The 20487-nt window shown below is 58.1% G+C and overlaps 1 protein-coding gene across 1 annotated transcript; it reads right to left on the minus strand.

The window, feature by feature from the left end:
- Positions 1–2385: 2385 nt before the first annotated feature.
- LOC140896409 (thyrotropin-releasing hormone receptor-like) lies at positions 2386–18733 on the minus strand. Its single transcript, XM_073308176.1, has 4 exons — positions 18393–18733; positions 13856–14413; positions 11297–11720; positions 2386–5234 (listed from the first exon to the last, which is right to left on the minus strand). The coding sequence occupies exons 2-4, from the start codon at positions 14230–14232 to the stop codon at positions 4803–4805; spliced, it is 1233 nt and encodes a 410-aa protein (XP_073164277.1). The 5' UTR covers positions 14233–14413; positions 18393–18733; the 3' UTR covers positions 2386–4802.
- Between the last annotated feature and the right edge of the window lie 1754 nt (positions 18734–20487).

Below are 20487 nucleotides of genomic sequence, written 5' to 3' on the forward strand. Positions count from 1 at the left end.
CCTTGGCTTCATGGCCAAGGGCATGCAGGCTGAGTCGCCCTCTTCCCAATCCAGGTAGCTGCTGTGGGCAGGGCCTGCCATGCCCCTTAGGGCTGGCACATTGAGGAGCTGGCTCAGATACTTGCTCCTGGGCAGACAGAGGATTTGCTCCCCCAGGCGGTCACATGGAGCAAGAATAGCCATCAGCCCCTGCATGGTTCTGGCACCGTCTAGCTCCAGTACGTTCTGATGAGCAACTTGTTGCGTTCATAACTAGGGAAGTTGCCCTAAGGGCAGAGAGCGAGCAGGGGAAGAGAGGAGGGCGCCGAGTCTATTAATTAAAAAGACAATGCGAGAGGAAAGAGTGACTCGGCTCACAGGTTGTATTCACGCACCTCACACTTCACTCCTCTGAAGCCTGGTGCGAACATACACGCGCACTGCTTGTGTGTGACGCTGCAGGAGATCCTGTGCTAGCAACCGGGGGAGGAACACAGAAGCTGGGCTGGGTGGAGCGTTAGAGGGAAGTGGCAGGTTTCTGCACAGCCCCCCCAGATGCTTTGGATAGGCCTCTACCATGGGGCAAGGGAAAGGGGGCTGAATTTTCAGCTCTCTCCCACCACCACCCCCAGTCCAGGCAAAGTGGCCTTGGGCTTGGAATTCACATTTCCTTATATGTACTGCCAATTGCCTGCCACGCCCTCTCTTGGATGATATCAGTGCTCAACTGTATGCTAGACCCTGTACTGCTAACAACAGATAGAGATTCTCCTTCAGCCACTGCTGGAGTCCTTAAAAGAGAAGAGCTGGAACACAGGGCTGTCGAAGGGAGCAGAGGACACTGAGAGGATGATAGGGGGAGCTGGTGAAGGCCCAGGGGAGCAGGCAGTGATTTGCCCCAGAGCCCATCCCATCCCTGCCTCCCCCCACCTGTGCCCAGCTCCTACTCCCAGCGGAGGGCGCCAATGTCTGGGGAGCCCTGCTACCCGGCTCCCCACATCACCTGGCTCCAACAATGGCTCTGCCCCAGGTTCCCAACAGCTCCCCGTCCGCTCCCACCTGCAGCATCCCTGGCTCCCACTGCTGGCACCAGCAGCTACCAATGTCGAGGACGTGGGGCGGAAAAGGGACTGGCAGAAGCCCTGAAATGCTGTTCCAGCTCCTAAAAGAAGCACTGGAATGGTGTAGAGGAGTGTTCTGGCAGAACGCGAGCGCGGCCTGTCACCAGGGGAAAGGGGGCTACGCCCTGGCCGATTTCTCTCTTCGCGGCTGTTGGGAAGTTCTGAGCAGCCCTGGGAGGAGGAGAGCCCAGAGCATGAAATCCAAAGTAGTCATAGGTTTGTCACTAGCCAGCTGACACCGCTGCACGGGTGACTGCAGGGATCTGCTTTGTGATGAAACGGGGCCGCTTTCGTGTGGGGAGGGAGTGGGCGTGTGACAGTGCAGAGATGAATCTGAAAACTCAGCCCTTTGAGTAGCGAGACAGATTCAGCTGCATGAGGGACTGGGAGTTCCTGCTTTGATAGGTGTCAGAGCTCCCTGGCCTCTGCTGCTGGCTGACTGGTGATGCCGGGGGCAGGACGCTGTTCCCTGCCGACTCCTGAAAGCATTGGCCCCCCTGTCATGCGACAGGGAAAGTGAGGCATGACTTGCCTAGGCTCTGAGAGGGAAACCGGGTCAAAGCCAGGACTAGAATTCCCAAGGAACTGCCAGAGTGGCTCGGCCCTCTGGTCTGTCTAGTCCAGGATCCTAACTCCGCCGGTGGCCTGTACCTGATACTTCAATTCAGTTTAAGCCCTGAAGCAGGAGGGTTACCTCCTTTCCCAAGCACTCGGTTTGCTCTAAATCTGTATTATTGTCCCTCTGGCTGTCCAGACCTTTTTTTTAAAATTCCACTGACCTCTTGGCTTCCAGGAAACTTTGTGGCAATGGGTTCCCTAGGGTAATCAGGCCTTGTGCAAAAAAGTATTTCCTTTCTAGCTTCTTTAAACATGCTTCCCTTCCATGTCACTGAACATCCCCCGGCTCTCATATTGAGAAGCTGTTCCTGGCTCCAGTAAACCAGCTCAGGGTACTAAAACTCACCTCTTTCCTTATGACCTTTTGGCCTCTCTCTAGCTAAGCAGGTTCACGAGCATCTTTCCTCCTCTCATCCATCCATCTATCTGTGTGTATAGAAATCTAGGATTGGGCCAGACCAAAGCCTGGGCTCCTAACCCCTATGCAGTTTGCAGGGGCGGAGGGAGGTGTTGGAGTCTCAAAGCAGCTCAAGTACTGCAGACGTTTTGTACATCTCTATAATCGGCCCAAGCAGAACCCCTGATCTAAACCGCCCTGCGCTAGGGGCTGCTCATCGCTCCGTGTTCTAGGCCGTGAACATCTACATAATGAACAAGAGGGAGAGAGTTTCTGAATGAACGATTTATTCTTCGAGAACGTTACAAGTAATTTACAATGAGAGGCTAATGCCTTCTGCTGCTGGCTTGCTTGGCCCAGGTTCCTTCGCCTCCTGGAGCCACAGCTGGGGCTGAAACCCACGATCTAGCTACCTTCCAGCATTTCCCCCCATCCAGCGAGTGCAGCCATGGTATTATTTACTCAGGCCAGAGGCCAGCTCAGGGCTACACCCCACATTGGCGGGGAAAGCAGCCAGCTGTGCAGCCCCAGCCCCTCCCCCTTATGGGGCAATTCTCTGCTGTTCAGCAAGAAGGGGAGGAAGCCCCAAAGCAAGCAGTTGTAGACTGAGTAAACTGGGCTCTGCAAGTACCCAGCGGAGACCAGGCCTCGGGTTATACTCACCCCTACAAATGGCTTCTCAGGGCGCCGAAGAAAAACAAACACAAATACCGATAAACACAAAGGCTTGAAATACAAAGGGCGACAGGGTTTTAGTTCTGCAAATCCAGGCATGAATTAAAACAACAGCTCCCTGGGTTTATGCTGAGCTATACAAACTCACGTGGATACAAACATCACCCCCTGTGTGGCGGCATGGGGCTTTGTGTTCATGCTGGAGAGGCTCTGGCAGTTGGAGCACATCCTGCTCGTAGGCCCATGCTTTGGTCAGAAATAAATCTGGAGCGAGGCCAGGACCAGAGCATCTAGGAATTCTGCAGGGGTTTGAGATGTGGGCTGGATCCCAATTTTGCAAATGGCTCGCTGTTCATAATGGGCTGAACCAGAACACTGGATCCAAATACTCCCGATCTTTGCATCCAGATCCAAAATTTGTGGCTGCAGCCCCTCTCTAGTAAAACCAGATCAATCATACAGGCAGTAAGTATGTATGTGGGGGTAAAGTCTAGCTAGTCTAGCTACTCTGTCTTCCCCGCTCGCGGGCCCAGGACAACTTAAACTCCGCTCACAGCATTAGCTGCCCTCGTCTCACCCCAGTTCTCACCTTCAGATGGCCCTTTGCCAAAGAGCTGTTCTGAGGAGGGAGGGTGGAGCTCTGCAAGCAGCTCTTCGCTCCCCACGACTGTCTGGACAAACGGGCCACCAAGCCAACTCTGCCCGCATCGGCAACCTTTGGTCTCATGCTAGCTCTCTGGGACAGGAGTTTCTCCTGGAGGCTTTCCCCTCATTTAGGAGAGGGTGGAGAGATTCTCTAGTGCATTCATTGATCTGGAAAATGCCAGCATTCTAAGGGTTAACTAGCCAGCAAGAGCCCCGCTCTCTTTTCTGTGCAGTGCTCAGTGATCTCCGATGAGACCCACATGAAACCTGCAGCTGCCTTGCCGGGGCGTTGATGCTGGCTGCGACACAGTGTCTGGTGAGCACAGCCCTGGCTGGTCAGACACTGGGCTGTTTGCTGCCTTGTGATTGGGACCTCTGCCCATGAGCGAATCCAACCAAAGATGCTCTAAAGAGGCACCTGGTGCTGAGGAACCAATTCCGACTGCTCTTCCCGCCAGGCAGCATCTTCCCTGCACACCCACTCCTCTTGCCTGGTTAATTCGAGCCAGGTGGAAACACCTCCCTGATGCAAAGGGCACGTAGGCTAAACTGTTCAGTGGTACACAGGATTTGCCAGACTGGATCAGACCCCAGAACCATTTGGTCTGGTAGCTTGCCTCTGGCAGTGGCCACTGCCATATGCTTCAGAGGACGGTGTAGGAACCCCCACGGTAGTAACTCTTTATATTCCTGTTATCCATACCCAGTCTCTTTTTGAATCTTACGTTCTTCACCTCAGTGACTTCATGTGGCAGTGAGTTCCACAGTCATCATGAGAAAAGGGACTTCCTTTTATCCATTTTGAATTTCCCACCTTTCAGTTTCATTGAGTGTCTCCTTGTTTCCATGTTACAAGACAGGGAGAACAGAAATTCCCCATCTACCTCCTCTGGAGCACGGCTGCTGGTTTGTTAACTGCCTGCTGTTTGGTTGTGAAGTTGTATGGATTTTTTTTCCCCATCCAGCGTCAGGACTTCCTCCAAGGCTGGACACAGGAAGCCAAGCTCCACTGATGAGCTCAGAGCTCAGTGCCCCAGCCTTCCAAGAGATGCTAGCAAACCCTCGGGAAAACAAGGGAGTCTATTTCGGGATCTGTGATCCCTGCCTGGGACTGGCTGCCTCCCCATCAGGCTGCAGTGGTGGGAACCAAGCCACGTCAGAGCATCTACGCACAAAGTGGGGGCTGGTTTGATTCCCCTGGATCACCTTTGTGCTCCCTGAACTTTCGCTCACCCACGTGTGCTCTGTGAGAGCCAGCGCTGGACACTGATGCAGAACGGATCTGGATTTTGAGCCCAGCCTCCCCTGTGTATGGGGCACGTCTGTATACGGAGACAGGGGAACCATGGAGCTGGGTGGGAGGGGATCTACACCACACTGAAGTAGAGCTCGTCCCCGTTCTCTCCCTTGCTCCGTGGCGGTGGCTGCTGCCGCTTGGGGAGAGCCATGTTGCTCACCGGTGGAGGCTGTTTGTCTTCCTTGTGGTCCTGGAGCTGGGGGGTGGGCGGCAGGGGCTCCCTCGCCAGGCTGTAGCTGGCCGTGGCCATGTACAGGCTGGGGGGTGGCGGCTCCCCCCCGCACTTGCACAGCCGCTTGAAGGCGGCCCGGAACTTCTGGGACATGAGGTTGTAGACGATGGGGTTGATGGCGCTGTTGGCGTAGACGCAGAGCCGGCAGAAGAGGACGAACCACGGGTTCAGGAAGGGGTTGTCCATGAAGGAGTTCACCAGCACCAGCGTCCGGTAGGGCATCCAGAGCAGGGCGAAAAGGATCACCACCACCGCCAGCATCTTGGTGACCTGCAAAAGGCACACGGGGGGAGTCACTGGTGCCCTAGATGTGTCACCATGGGGACATTTCACCTCCCTTGGAGACCAATTCCCAGACCCCAGTCTCATCACAAAGCCCGTGGGCCGGCAGCCCCAGCTCAGTTGACTCGCCGTAGCTGAAGCGCTCTCTGGGCAGGTCCCCGTAGTCACAGTCACCAGGGTCAGGCCTGGAGCCACGTCACACCCTCCCCAACCCAGCCCATGGCTGTTGGGCCTGCAGGACCTGCTGGCTCAAAGCTGTGAGGGCAGGGAAGGACAGGGGTGGGATTCAGCATCCTCCCATGGCTTTGTGTTGTCTGGGGAGCTGACAGAGCAGGGCCGCGGGCTTTGCACTGACTGCTCGGCACCCAGCTTGCTGGCTGCAGCCAGCGCTCTTGCTTTCATAGAGCCAGGAGGTGGGAACCCAGCCGGGCATCCCGAGGCATGCAGGCATCTCTGAATGTCCCCGTGCCAAGGCGTGGGGGACCTGCCTGAATCCGGCAGGCGGAGCAAGCTGCCTCCTCCGGTCTCCCACAGGTGCACAGCAGGGAGGAATTAAACCAGCACTGGTGACTGACAGCCCCCTCTGAGCATTCCCAGGAGCTCTCTGGAGGCAGCTGAGAGAGAGCCCCCCAGCCAGTGACCAGAGGGCTGGGCTGTACACAGGCCTTCGGGGGCGGGAGGCGTCTCACCTAGAGTGGGGAAGCAGACCGGCCAGGGAGGCCTGCCAGCTGCCCCAGCACCATCCCTAGGGACACAGCAGCACTGTCTTCAGGATAGGCAGCTCCGGCACCGGACCGGACAGGAGCGCTGGGGCGGGGGGTGGATTGGCTGAAGCGTCTCTTGACGCTATGAGCTACTGAAATCAGCCCGATGCAGGGAGGGCCAAGTGAAGGCTGGTTTTCTATGACTCACTTCCAGAGAGCCACAGGTTCCACGCCCAGCACAGCTCTGCCAGCGTTGGGGCAGGGGAGGGCAAACTACAGCCCGCGGGATTGCCAGCCCCATGGCGCAACGGGGCTAAGGCAGGCTCCCTGCCGGCCCTGGCCCCCGCTCCACTCGCTGAAGTGGCCAGCACCACATCCCTGCGGCCCCTGGGGAGAGCAGAGGGGCCCCCCCCCGCAGCTCACATTGGCCGGGAATGGGGAACCTTGGCCAATGGGAGCTTTCGGGGTGGTACCTGCAGGCGAGGGCAGCATGTGGTGGAGACGCCTGCCCCACCCCACCCCACCCCCAGGAGCCATGACCGGACATGGTGGCCACTTTCGGGAGCGGTGAGGAGTCAGGGCAGGCAGGGAGCCTGCCTTAGCCCCGCTGCGTGCTGCTGCCACCCTGGAGACACTCGAGGTAAGCGGCGCCGGGCCGGAGCCCACACCCCAAAGCCTCCTGCACCCTGTGCCCCAATCCCCTGCCCTGAGCCCCCTCCAGCACCCCACACCCCAATCTCCTGCCCTGAGCCCCCTCCAGCACCCCACACCCCAATCCCCTGCCCTAAGCCCCCTCCAGCACCCCGCACCCCAATCCCCTGCCCTGAGCCCCCTCCAGCACCCCAATCCCCTGCCCTGAGCCCCTTCCTGCACCCCGCACCCCAATCCCCTGCCCTGAGCCCCCTCCTGCACCCCACACCCCAATCCCCTGCCCTGAGCCCCTTCCTGCACACTGCACCGCTTCCCACCCCCACACTCCCTCCCACACCCCAACCCCCTGCCCCAGCCCTACATTCATGGCCCTGCATACAATTTCCCCACCCAGATGTGGTCCTCAGGCCAAATAGTTTGCCCATCCCTGCATTAGGGGCTGGCTGGAGCACAGCTGTGGTCTGGGGTCAGTGATCCCCTGAAAATCCATCTTTCCCTGAGCATAGGCTGGGCGAAACCCAGCTGAGAGCCTGGCAGCTGCCCACCGCAGGCAGGACCAGGCCAAACCAGAGAGAGCCGGTAGCACACGGGAGACAACGCCGATCTCAGGGCCCCTTCTTCTCACAGCCCCTTGTTTCCTCAGCTTCTCTTCTCCGCTTTGAGCACCTGGGAAACGGAGTGTTTGGGGAGGTGAAGGATTAATAGCCAGGGTTGGTGTGTGCGCAGGTTCTGGTCCAGGGTCCCCACCCTCACCCTCACTTTGCCAGAACGAGTCACATTCCTGAACTGCAGCGCTCTTTATTATCCCAGTCCCCAAAACCCACCCTACCCTACCTTCCCACCACCCCTAAACTCCTGCCTGTGCCCCTCGATCCCACCCTGCAGCCCCCTGCTAGCCCAGCCCTGGGCTCCTCCGTCTCTCCCACACTCGCTTTTGCTAGTGCACATGTGTCCTGATTTGTAAAAATCCTCCAACCGTCCGCTTCCCTAGAATGAGTCTATGAGGTGCTGGTTTATTTCAGCCCTTTTTCGCAACATCCCCCATGGTCCTAATGTTATTCATGGGCTCCAGAAAGACAATCCCATCTCTGAGAGGATGATTAAATCCCTGCGGCACACCGGCCTGGATTCGCTCACTATTCATTGTGTTGGGCCTGAATAATTTCCTGTCAGCCGCAGTTAGGTTATCAGAGATGCATATCCCCCATTAGCAGATTTGATGGCTTGTTTTATAGTGAGTGGAGTCACAGGGGAGGGAGAGAGAGCAGAGCAGAGCCCGCATGTGGGGTTCAAAACAGAACTGGGTAAGTCCATGGAGAATAGATCCATCAATGGCTATTAGCCAGGCTGGGCAGGGACGCAATGCCACAGTCTGCATCTCCCCAGCCCCTGACTGTCAGAAGCTGGGATTGGACGACAGAGGATGGATCACATGATGGTTGCCCTGTTCTAGTCATTCCCTCTGAAGCACCTGGCATTGGCCACTGTCGGAAGACAGGACACTGGGCTAGATGGACCATTGCTCGGACCCAGTATGGCCATTCTTATGTGGAACATCTGTGTCTTCTACTAAGGTGGTGACAGCCCCTCCCCAAAGTACCATCTCAGTAGGAAGGACTCTCCTGTATTCCTGGCTCTGGCTCATTAACATTGCCCAGTGGCCACAGGGTTGCCCAGATTGCTCACATCGCCACAGGGTTGGCATGTGAGAACATCTGAGGTGATTTCCCCCCACCGGGCATCCTGCCATGGCAGGGCATGTGCTGTGGGACCGCAGCTGGCAGGGGAAGACCACACTGAGAACAGACCCAGCAGGGCTGGCTTTGGGTAGCCCATAGGGAAGGAGCCCTCTGGGGTCCGCCGAGGCCTTGCAAACTCCAGCATTCCCCAGCACTTTCCGATTGTTGGTCAGTGACGGTGAGACCTGATCCCGAGACCTGATCCCACTGTCCTGAACACCCAGGACTGCTTAGTGACTTCCAGGCAGGTTCAGGACTCAAGCATGGAATCGCTGGCTGATTTTAAAGCGGGGCTACCACCAAGGGCAGCTGACTCTGCTCCCCCCGCCTTCTGAATTGAAACCTGCCAGTCGGTCACAGCTGCACAGGGAGAGAGTTGAGTCCAATCTCCCTTGTCTGGTGGTGGCCGCTCACTAGCTATGAGGTGACTCCAGCATCTCTGGCTGGTGGTGATGACCGCGAAGCAGGGTGCTCTGTCACTGGGCTGGGCTTGCAGCATTGCCAGTTAGAAAAACACCCGCTCCTTTGCTTTGCCAATAGCATTCAACTGATCTGGTCATCGCTGAGGAAGAATAACTGTCAAGGCTCAGCCAACAGGGACCCTTTGCGTCTCTGTAGCAATGCAGGCAACGACAGAAGCAGCAGGCTCAGTGCAAAACATGGGGATTTGGCAAATGAACGACAGAGCCAGAGAGTTGCTTCTAAAGCCACTCGTGGGGCTTTCGTTCCCCCCAAGGCACCTGGGAGCCTGTAACTTGATTTTTAAGCACACGAGGTGCGTAGCTCCTGGGCAGCAGATAATTGCATGTGCAAATGCTCATCGCCTCTTGTGCCTGGAGTCACTGGATCTCTCCGTGCAACTGTGTCAGCAAAGCAGGCATGCAAATGTGCAACTGATTTCTTGGGCAATTGCACGTTTAAAAATCAACCCCTGAATATGCAGCTCTGGGCACTGGAAAATGGGCCGTAGCAGGCAAGGAAAATCCATTAACTGCCTCCCGAGATCACTCCAGGAAGTGGGAAAGGCAATAGCCATGGATGTGTCTCTGAAGGGTGCTAGCACCCAGGAGGGAGACCCAATTAGGGACTGACCCAAGAAGCTAGACTGACTCTGAGGTGTGACTGGAGGATAGAAACATTTAGGAAGCTTTGTGACAGTGAAATCTCCTAGGGAACCATGTCCCAAGAGGAGGGATGGGAGCCTATGGCTTGGAACATTTAAAACGGGAGCAGCCAGAGACCTCCCTGATAGACGTGCTCTGGCCACAGGGCAGTGCTTGAGGAGTAAATGACCTAATGGGTCCTGTCTCCACCACTCTTCTTCACCGACCGTAGGGTATGCTTCCCGCCCCTGGTCCAGCTCCCTGCACGCTGCCTGGGTGCCACACTCAGCGTTTCGCTGGCCGCTGCCTAGTCCTGCCCACCTGGGTTACAAATTGGGTAGCTGGGCATTATTAGCAGGAGCAGAAACTCGAGCTGCCCCTTGCATGCTGAGACTGTCCCCTGTTCATTGCATATGTCCACACACACGCACACACGCACCCCCCTCCCTCCTAAGTTTCAATGCAGAAAAGAAGCGTTTGTTCGGTTGCCTCGCTGGGCCCTTTGGCTCGGCTGCAATGGGCTGCCCGGGAACGGGGCCATGGTGACCCTGGAGGCGGAGGTCTCCGAACCGGGATTGACTGAGGAGCTGTCCAAAGTCAGATTGACAGCCCCCTTCATGCCACAGCAGCAACACCAGTCCCAGAGCTAAGTTTCTTGCCAGCCTGCTGGCCCTGAGCAGAAAGAAGTTCAGTGGGTGGCGGCCAGACGGGGGGTGGGTGTGTGTGTTTGTGTGTGTCAGGGCACCAGTGTAAATCAAGTCATGTCCTTAATCTCACCATGGGCTTGACCCTGCGTGCCTATGCCAAGGGAGGCTGGGGGTGATGGGCAGAGTCCTAAACCAGGTGTCCTGTGGTCACTAAACCACTAGGGCAGAGATCCGCAAACTGTGGAGTGAGCCCTCCTACGGGGGGCCACGGAGGAACATTCAGGGGGGGCGCGGTCAGGCCCAGGCCAGCCCCCATAGGTGAGGGGGGAGGGAGTGCCACCCAGCTCTGCTCCTGGCCCCATCCCCAGCTGCTGGCCCCAGCCTTGACCTCCTTACCTCTGTCTGCATCTCCCCACCCAGAGCCATGGCCCCACTCCCGGCCCAGTACCGTTTCCACTCCAGCCTCCTTTATCCCAGCACTTGCCATCTTCCCCTTTGGTCTCCCGACAGTCTGACACACGGCCACCTGCCTGTAATGTCCCCCTGGCCAAGCCTGTCTGCCTCCAGGTCCCTGGGCATGGGGGGTGGAGAAGGCTGACCCATGGTGGCATTAGGAGGATGCTGTCAGACAAAGGACAATGGCTGGGAGTTTGCCCCATTACCTGCCCCCACCTCATGTCCAGCCCCTCAGAGCCCATCACTGTCACCAGTGTAAAGCGAGATGTGCCCCCTCCCTCATCCCCAAGGCTCAGCATGCGGTGTGGGGCATGCACGTTGCCAGGGGAGTTGGAAATCCCCGGCCCCCTCAGGGCCCAGCAAAAGGCCAATGCCTGAGGCTTAAGTCGGGCAGAGTCTGGCACCGGACTAGGAGGCCTTGTGCTGGGCTCCTCCAGAGGGCTGCTCTTCCCCTTGAGAGTCCAGCCAGACCGGTTCCCCTCCTGTGGCTGGCTGTGCTCAGCTAGACCCTCAGGAGTGGCCGGGCATGTCCGTCGGTACAGAGGGTGCCTCCTAGCCCATCCCAGCCTGGCCGTACCGGGCAGTGTCTTCCTCCTTTCAATAAAGATGCTCAGGTCGCCTTTCCCGGGGGCCGCCACCCCACGGTTTGCATGCACACCGTCCGGTTTTCCCCGGGCAGCATTTACCACGCGTGGGTCAGGACCCTGCTGTGAACCTGGTTACGCTCGCCACCCGGGGAGCTCTCCATACCTGCTTCCGGGAGGACAGAGCCCCTCTGGTCCTGGAGCGGCTGCTGGGCTTGCTCTCCCGTGTGTCCACTCCGTTCTTCTCCCTCCCGCTCCTCTCCCTCCAGGGCTTGGCGGTGGAGTCAGCTTGGTGGGGGATGGGGCTGGCGAAGAGGATTCTCCCGATCAGCCCGTAGAGCATGGTGGCCACAACCAAGGGGGTGACAAAGAAGAGGGCAAAGTCGAGTAGGTAGATGGGCAGGTAGAGGTTGCGGGAGACCTTGTAGCCACACTCCAGGTGCTGGCTCTTGTTGACATTGATGTCGACCAGGAAGAACCAGAGCATGCAGTAGATGGAGGTGCAGATCCAAACGAAGGCAATGATGCGCTTGGCCCGGGATACTGTGCACATGGTGTGGGCGCGCATTGGGTGGCAAATGGCGATGTACCTGGGGACGGGAAGGATAGAGCCATGACACTGGCCAGGAGGAAAGAGCTAGGCAGGCAGGGTGGGGCAGAGATGACTTGTGGCAGGCAGGAAGGGGACACAGAGGCCTCCTACAGCAGACTCACCTGGAACCACCTGCATGTTCATACTCGTGCTGCAATTACACCTTTCACCTCCCCAGGGGCTGCTGTGGGCACCAGAAGAGAGGGCAGCTGGAGGAGCACCCAGCCATGGAGAGGGAGGGGGCACTTTGGCCTCCCCACACAAAGGGTCCAGTGCCCTTGTTTTGAATATAAGCTCTTGGGGGGAAGGACTTGTCTCTTACTATGTATTTTTGTTAGAGCACCCAGCACCATGGCACCCCGATCTAGGGCCGAGCCTTTAGGTGCTGCTGCTGTACGAATGTCCCATGTCCCTTTTCGCTCCTGGGGCCATTTAAAGGCGTGCTAAATGAAGGGGGGGGCGGTAGCTCCCTTTTATGGACACCCAGCCAGCCAGTTAGCTGTAAAGTCCCTCTTGGTGGCTGTTCTCTGCTTGCTTTACCTGTAAAGGGTTAACAAAGTCCCCCAGGTAAAGGAAAGGGTGTGGGCACCTGACCAAAAGAGCCAATGGGAAGGCTAGAACTTTTTAAAAATGGGGAAAAAAGCTTTCCCTGTGTGTCTGGGTTGTTCTCTCTGAGCGGAAGAGATGGGGGCAGCAGGAATGCTGTGTAACCAGGTATGAAAAATTATCTTCCATGCCTAGAAGGAGTTGTTGGGACAGGGAATGTTTAGATAGACGTGATCAGGTTCATTTCTTTGTTTTGTCTCGTGGAGTCCCCCGTGCTAAGCTCAGGTATTTTTGTTTTTCTTTTGTAACGTTAAGCTGGACCCCAGGGAGCCATTCCTGATGTTTAAGCCCTTTTCAGTTGCTCTATAAAATCTAGCAATAGCCTGAATTTCCAGATGTTTCCTTTCTCCTTTTTTTTTAAATAAAATTTACCTTTTTTAAAAACCTGATTGGTTTTGTGTCTTAAAAGTTCTGTGCATATGTTTTTCCATTAGCTGGTGGTAACAGCTGGGTTTCCCTCTTGTTTGTTTTCTTTCTCAGCTTCCCTGAGGGAGAGGTGGAAAAGCCGAGGGGCCTCAGGGAAACCTTCCCAAGTGAGTTCTTCCAGGATTTGCAAGAGGCAGTTTTTTCACTTGGGTGGTGGCAGCGTTTACCAAGCCAAGGTCAGAGAGAAGCTGTAACCTTGGGAGTTTACTACTAGCCTGGAGTGGCCAGTATTAAATTTTAGAATCCTTGCGGGCCCCCACCTTCTGCACTCAAAGGGCCAGAGTGGGGAATCAGCCCTGACAAAAGGCTTACAGCTGGACTTTCCCGCCCCCCGTCGGCCCAATGGAAAGAGCTCCCTGAAATGCTCCTGGGGCACTATTTGACTCACATTCAGCAACAAAATAACAAAGGCAATAAGCAAAGCACAGGGCTGCTGGGAGGCGGTTTTCTTGGCACTTACTAAAACACGATCTGTATGCTGATCTTTCCTAACCAGGACCTGGCAGCCATGTGGGGAGAGCAAGGCTGATTTTGAGCGGGGCTAACTCCAGCCCCGTGGGGGGGAGGGCGGGGCGGGTCTGGCCTTTTGTGTGCGCTCTCCTGCTTGTGCATACACCCGAACAGCTCTCACACCAGCCTGCCCGCTCTGGCACTGTGCTCCGGGCAGTCGGATTTGCGTGCCCGAAACCCGTGTGTCCCAATGGTCAGGTGGAGCGGGCAAAGAAAGAGCCTAGCCATTGGAACGGGGCGCCTTTCAATGCCTAGTGACTGATCCCCCCTTTGACCCAGGCTGGGAACGCCTAAGAGTTGCTACCGTTCACTGGTGGGTGAGCAGCCTCTGAGAGGCTGTGGTGAGCTGGGTCTAGTTAACATTCGAGTGATTAGATCCCTTCCAGGGTGTCTCACCAGAGAGGCCAAGAACTGACTAGGCACCAGAGACAGAACTACTGTCCCGTCCCTAGAGGGGGTCTGCCCACATGAGGATGAGGGGCAGGGAGTGGCTTAGGGGAAGCTTGCCCTGCCCTGTGGGCAGAGGGCTCTGGTCCCCAGGGCTGCCAATCCAGCACCAAGAGCAAAGGGGCAGGCCGCATCCTCTCCCACCTCTCCACGGTGAAGGCCGTGATGGAGCAGGAGGAGACGTTGATGCCCAGATACTGGAAGTAGGTTATCCCAAGGCAGCCGGTGTGCCCATAGATCCATGTTCCCGCCAGGCTGTCGGAGATGTTGGGCAAGCCAGCAGCCACCAGGACCATCAGGTCAGCCACTGCCAGGCTAACCAGGTAGCAGTTGGTGGGCGTCTTCATCTCCCGGGTGGTGAGGACCACCAGCACCACCATGACGTTGCCCACGATCCCCACCCCACAGATCACCAGCACCAGGAAGACAGAGATGGCTTTGTATTCGATCATGTCAAAGACGGCGTCACTGCTGGCCAGAGAGATGTTTGCGAGGCTGTCGAACTTGCTGCTGTTCTCCATGGCTGTGGGCAGGTAGGCTGAGGGCACCACTGCCTTCCTACGTGCTTCCAGATGGCGCAGGTCTATAGAGAACTGGAAGGGGCAGGTCCGTGTCCCCAGACACCAAGACGCGGCCTTTGGCCTTCTGCCCCAGTCAGACGCTCTGAAGCTTCATCAGACCAAACCGGCTCAGCTTCGTTTGCTGCAAGAAAAGCACAAAGTGAATTATTATGTGCCTCACCCCTGGCAAACCACCTCTCCAATTCCTCCACTCCTCCAAGGGCTGAGCCTGGCACACCTCAAAGGGTGATTGATTTCTCATTGGCTCTGTGGGCATTGACCCAGCCGCTGAGGAGGGCAACACACCGTCTATTGCCTGTCGTTCTTTATCCAGCATAACCCTGTCCGCGAAGCGTGATGAGATCTGAAGCAGCAGGACTGGAAGGGTGTGGGCATCCCAGGGAAAACTTGGTGGGGAGGGCTCTAGATCTGTATCCAGTGTTTTGAATCATAGTCGGAAGGGGACTGAAGGGGGCTGGGGGGAGATATTTATACATTTAGTTTGGTATTATTTTTATATCCAGTGCTTGTTAGAGGGTTATGCTGTTCCTCGGGGCTGGTAGGTGGGTGGTAGGAACATGGGTGGTAGGGCATCTGGTCCATTGCAAAGTACTCCTCAACAGCTCAGCTCCCCTTTTCCTTCAACTCTCTTAAATCACCCCCTTCCTCCACTTCAGCTGTGGCTTTTAATTTGATTCCATCATAGGGGGATGATCGGGCCTATCAGTTTAAAAAAAATATCAATGGAGTTTGCTCATTGAAGTCTTGCACCTGCGTGGCTGTGGAGTATAACCGAGGGCTTTGCAGAAACGGCATAAACCACATTTTCCTCTAAAAATGCATAATTCAACATATGGCTGAACACTTCTCCTTTATTCCTCTCTCATTAAAACTTTGTACAGTTATTTAATGGCTATTTAGAAATGGACTAAATGCATAAAATATATTTCTTTTAAAATGAGAAATGCATGTTATATATAAAGACTTTATTCTGTCATCCCCCCAAAAAAATTTAAATTATTATCTAACTTTATTAGGGTTAAAACTACTGTACTGACTGTTCTCTGCTGCTCCCTTGTCCTGCTTCCTGCGCACACAGGGCCATAAGTGCTGGAACGAGGAGTGCAGGGGCGCTGCCGCACCCCCTGGCTTGAAGTGGTTCCCATCCTATCCAGGGTTTACAGTGTGGTTCAGTGGCTCTCAGCACCCCCACTGCACACATTGCTCCAGCGCCCCTGCCCAGTGCCACTTGCTGCAAGGCCTCTGTTCCTTGCTGGGGGAGCTTTCTGGGGCAGGGACGGCCTTTGTCATGTGTCTGTACAGTCCCCAGCCCAGGGCGGCCCTGGCTGCAATCGCATTGGCCATAATAATGCCCAGACAGAGCCCTACGCTGGGCTGGGGGGGAGATGGTGTCAGTGCGGTTAAGGGTTGCAGGGAGGTTGTAACGACCCTGTCCCCAGCCCAGGGAATTCACGGGTAAGGACGAACCCCAGCCCTGCGCCCCTCTGGCAAGGCCCCGTGAGCGCCCCCAGCCAGGGCGGACTGTGCAACGAAAGAGGTGCTGCAACTCAAGCAATTTGTTTACATTCACAACTGATACTGCAGGCCCGGAGGTGCCCGGAGTCTGAGCTGCCAGGCCCGGAGGTGCCCAGAGTCTGAGCTGCCAGGCCCGGAGGTGCCCGGAGTCTGAGCTGCCAGGCCCGGAGGTGCCCGGAGTCTGAGCTGCCAGGCCTGGAGGTGCCGGGGCTAGGAGCTGCCAGGCCCAGAGGTGCCCGGAGTCTGAGCTGCCAGGCCCGGAGGTGCCCGGAGTCTGAGCTGCCAGGCCCGGAGGTGCCCGGAGTCTGAGCTGCCAGGCCCGGAGGTGCCGGGGCTAGGAGCTGCCAGGCCTACAGGTGCGGGGGGTCAGCCTTGGCCCACGTTAAGCCCTGCCCCAAACCCACCTTGGCTCTGCCCTGGAGGGACCCGTTGGGATTGATTCGAGCCAGGCGCACCATCAGCACCCCTGCCCCCGGGCCTGGCTGGCTCTGTGTTCGCCTCCATCCAGCCCCTGTGCATCACCCTAGTAACAGCTCCCCCTCTCCCCTCCCTCAGTCTCGGAGACTGGGGCAAATTCCAAAACCCCTCTGTGGGGCTGAGTCCCCGCTCTCCCCCCATCGCTCTCCGGCCCTGGGGGCCCTGCCTCTCCCGTTACCAACGCGCAGAGCCCCTCCACGCAGAACCCAGGTGTCCTGCAGTCCTGTTCCTTGCCTGGTGCGTCGGCAGCTTCCCCAGCTCCGGCGCTGCCCGGTGTTTGCAGCGCAAAGGTCTGGGGGCCTCAGGGCCTGGGGCTCGCTCGCTCTCTAGTTCCCCGGTTCAGCCCTCTCCGGCAGGGCCAGGCTGGAGTTCAGCAAGGGCCTGATCCGGCCGCGTGCTGAGCCCTCTCAGCCACCTCCGAAGCGAGGGGAGTTGGGGGCAAGCAGCACGATCGCACCCGACATGCTCATGCGTTAAGGGGCCTGAGCGGGTGACAGTGGCTGGCTTAGGGGAGGGGTGTGAACACTCCCCACTAGGGAATCTCCCCAGCTCATGGTCAGTCATGTCCAGCGGTCACTGAGCCCCCTTCAACCACAGAAGTTACAGCTGGGTTCGTTCACCGAGCCCCTCCCTCCCTGCCAATGCAGAGTCCTCCCCCACAGCGCATCTCCTGGGGCTTAGCGAGGCTGGCTGGGAGCCCACCACGCCAGGATGGTCCCAGGGGGCGTTTCCCAGCGCTCACTCCCAGGGCAAGCTAAGCCCGCACCCCGATGTCTGAGCCGGTGCAAAGGGAAGGGTGGGAGTGTGGAGGATCGGAGGCTGGAAAAGGGGTGGTTAGTTTCACGGGGCGGCTTGGGTGGCTTTTTGGTGGTGGTGGTTGGAGGGAGGGGGAGAGAGTTTGGAAGCCGCTCTGGTGATCTGCTTGCCCGCTCCGGTGATGGGAATGCCCGCCGAACCAACCCGCTGACTCCGTGTTCACACGGGTGTGGCTGGGAGCACACGCTGCAGGACCAGCCCGCTCGCTTCCACCCGTGTTCTCGCCCGCCAGCGCTTCGGTGATTCCCCGCCGACGCCGGCAGGTCGGGAGAGGTGAGCTCCGTACTGGGGCCAGGGATCGCCAAGCGGAACCCCGCCGCCCCCTGCACCCCTCTGCTCCAGGGACGAACTGCGGAGTGCGGCTGGCTGGGAAAACCGGGGCAAGGCAGCGCGCTCGGAAGGGGACCGCGGCGCGTCAACTCCGCCGGAATTTCCCGCTGGATCAAACCCAAAGAGCCAGCGCGGTTCCCAGGTCCCGCGGGGGCCTCGGCAGCTCGGGCTCTTCGTTGTGATTTTGAACGGATTTTCGGGCTGCCTTGTTTTAGTCCGGAGGATCGTCCAACGCTTGCGCAGGGGGATGGTCCAATCCCTCCCAAACGATCGAGTCCCCTCGGCGGGGAATTGCAAAAGGCTTGCGGGGGGGGGGTCTGTTCTCACTGGCAACGACCCCAGATCTCGCCCCCCTGCCGCCAGCGGGCTCTCCCTCCCCTGCCCGGCTCTTCGTCTCGGACTCCTGGTTCCGCCTCGTCCGACCGCCCTGCGGGGAGCCCCGGCGGGGTCTCGCTGCTCTTCCTGCCGATGCGAAACACCCGCAGCTTTTGGGCCCCGAAAGCTGCGGTCCCCCGAAGGCGAATGGACCCAGCTGAGCCAACCCGCCCAGGCTTGGGAACGCCAGCCGGCTGGGCCAGGCGGACGGGGATCGTCGGGCCGGTCTGGTCCTTCCAGACTCCAGGCTGCAGCCCCCCGGCAAGGCACCACCCCCCGGGGGGTTCTAGGAGCTGCGGGCTCGGCGGGCGCTCGGCCAGCTGGCGGCACCGGGTCACTTCCAAGCTGCTTCGCCACTTAGCAGTTGCCCCGGCCCCGCTCCGCCGCCCGAGGAGCCCTGCGGAGAAGGACTCTGGTTCTTGCCCTCCAGTCAGATGCGAGACCCTCGCTGACAGCCCGTTGGCTCGCCTGGCTCTGTCCATCAGACCCGCCCAGCCCCCCGCTCTCCCCTTCCCCTTCCCCGCCTTCCCTGCACGATCCCCGCCAGCCGCTCCAAAGCCCCAAAGAAACTTCCCCGCAGAACTTACCTTGACATGCATTTCCTTCCTCCTAGGATCTCAGCTGGAGGCCTGAGCTCCCCCAGGGCGGGGACCCAGCCTCGCCTGGGTGGGGTGGTCCCTTCCCCGCCAGACAGCAGCCCATCTCCCTCCCTCTCTCGGTTCTGCGTGGCTGGGGCCGCTGGCTCACCGATATAAGAGGGCTCCCCATCAGCTGATACAGCTCCTCACTCCCCGGCTAACCTATGAGAGAGACGCGTCCCCGCCGCCTCGCTGACAGCAAGAGAGAATCAGGAGTGTCTAGCGTGACAGAAGCCCATTGAGGGCAACTCGCAGGTGCCCCCTCATGCTGGCCCTCCTGCGCCGGACTGAGGCCTTCATTCCCCATGCTTACAGGTGTGTGCAGGTGAACAGGCCTGGCCCTCTGGGCTCAGATCCCCACAGGCCACGCCTGTCAAACAGGGAAGCCCAGACATGCCTCCTTGAATGCCCTAGGGCCGGTCACTAGCTCCCGGTGCTCAGGGCTGGGCAGGGTTTCTCTGTACCTCACTGTATGGCCTGGGGGGCTGGAACAGTTTGTACAGGGGGGGGTGCTGGGAGCCATTGAACCAAACTGTAAACCCTGCATATGATGGAAACCACTGGGGGGGGCAGCGGCTCCCCCAGCGGGCCTGGCTCCCCCAGCGGGCCTGGCTCCAGCACCATGTTTATGGCCCTGGCCAGAAGCAGTCCCTCCCCTGGATGCACTGAGGGGTGCTGAACAGAGAGTTCCCTGGTTCCGCTGTCCACAGGGCTCCGGTGCTGAAAGTGACCGGCCAGAGCGCGGGCACAGAGCATGCTGCTCCTTCGCCTCTGGAAGGGAGAGGTGCGTTATATGCCCCGGACAGGGCAATGCTGAGCTACCGTGGTGAGGGGCCCAACAGGGACTGAGAGAGTAAAGGCAGAACTTGATGATTCCCTGTTGTGTCCATTCCCTGGGGGCACCTGGCACTCGCCACTGTCTGAAGTCAGGACAGAGCTGGATGGACCTTTGGTCTGACCCAGGATGGCCGTTCTTATGCTTTGCATGGGAAACGGGGTCTCTCCACCAGCCGATTGCACCCCTGGTTTCCAGTGGAGTCAATCAGGGCTTCAGGCCGGGTAAGGGCCACCCCAGAGAGCCTCTCTCTCTGCCAGGGGCCCTCCTGCAGCGTGGAATGAGGAGAATGTCTCTGGCTGGGGAGGGGTGATGGCCAATGGCTGAAGCTCATCCCCAGCCAGTCTCCACCAGTGGGGACCCTAGGATGCCCCCCAGGGGTAATGGAATCTGCCCTCCCCATTGGAGCTCTCAAGGGAGGGATAGCTCAGTGGTTTGAGCATTGGCCTGCTAAACCCAGGGTTGTGAGTTCAATCCTTGAGGGAGCCATTTGGGATCTGGGGCAAAAATTGGGGATTGGTCCTGCTTTGAGCAGGGGGTTGGACTAGATGACCTCCTGAGGTCCCTTCCAACCCTGATATTCTATGATTCTATGAAAGGCAGGGCACAGGTGTCACTCCTCATGGGGGAACAGAGGGCTTTGCTGCAGCCACTGGGTCTCCAGCCCCTGTGCTAGTTAGGGGGAACCTGGCTCAGTGGGTGTTTGTTTGACTAGGACACTGGCTGCTAGCAAACGGCAGAAGCACCAAGGAATCTCAGCTGGTGGCAGGTGGGCCAGGGAGCCCTGTATCAGGACAGAGGCTTTGCAGGTCCGAGGCCAGTATCTGGGGTAACTTTCACAGCCCACGGTGGAATGGCAGCATGGGATGGATTGGGCATGGCCATGCCCTAAAGGGGGGGGTGACCCAGCTCCAACAGTGACACTCTCAGCATCCCCCCTCCCTAGCCAGAGATGTTCTCCTTGGGCAAGCCCCGTAAGCTCACTCTGTACCTCAGTGTCTCCATCTGTACAATGGGGGTGTTGGTGCTTCCCTACCTCAGGTGGCAGTCAGGTGGGGGATTAGTTAATTAGCTCATGGTTGCAGAATGCTCAGGAAATTCAAGTGCCCCCTTGTCGTCTGTATTCCTGGTGCTGTGAGCACTGGGTGGGGATCCAGCCAGTTGAGCCGTGGGACATTGAACAATGGCCTGTTTCAACTAATTCAAGAG

Source organism: Lepidochelys kempii, chromosome 12 (genome assembly GCF_965140265.1).
Source record: "Lepidochelys kempii isolate rLepKem1 chromosome 12, rLepKem1.hap2, whole genome shotgun sequence".
Lineage (NCBI taxonomy): Eukaryota > Metazoa > Chordata > Testudines > Cheloniidae > Lepidochelys > Lepidochelys kempii.

Excerpts from the sequence above, each read along its gene's own strand:
- LOC140896409 (XM_073308176.1), bottom strand. The coding sequence starts at position 14,232 with ATGGAGAACAGCAGCAAGTTCGACAGCCTCGCAAACATCTCTCTGGCC. Across the intron at positions 11,721-13,855 it reads ACGGCCTTCACCGTGGAGAG|GTACATCGCCATTTGCCACC; the intron begins GTGGGAGAGGAT and ends TCCCGTCCCCAG. Across the intron at positions 5,235-11,296 it reads CTCTGTCCTCCCGGAAGCAG|GTCACCAAGATGCTGGCGGT; the intron begins GTATGGAGAGCT and ends TGCCTTTTGCAG.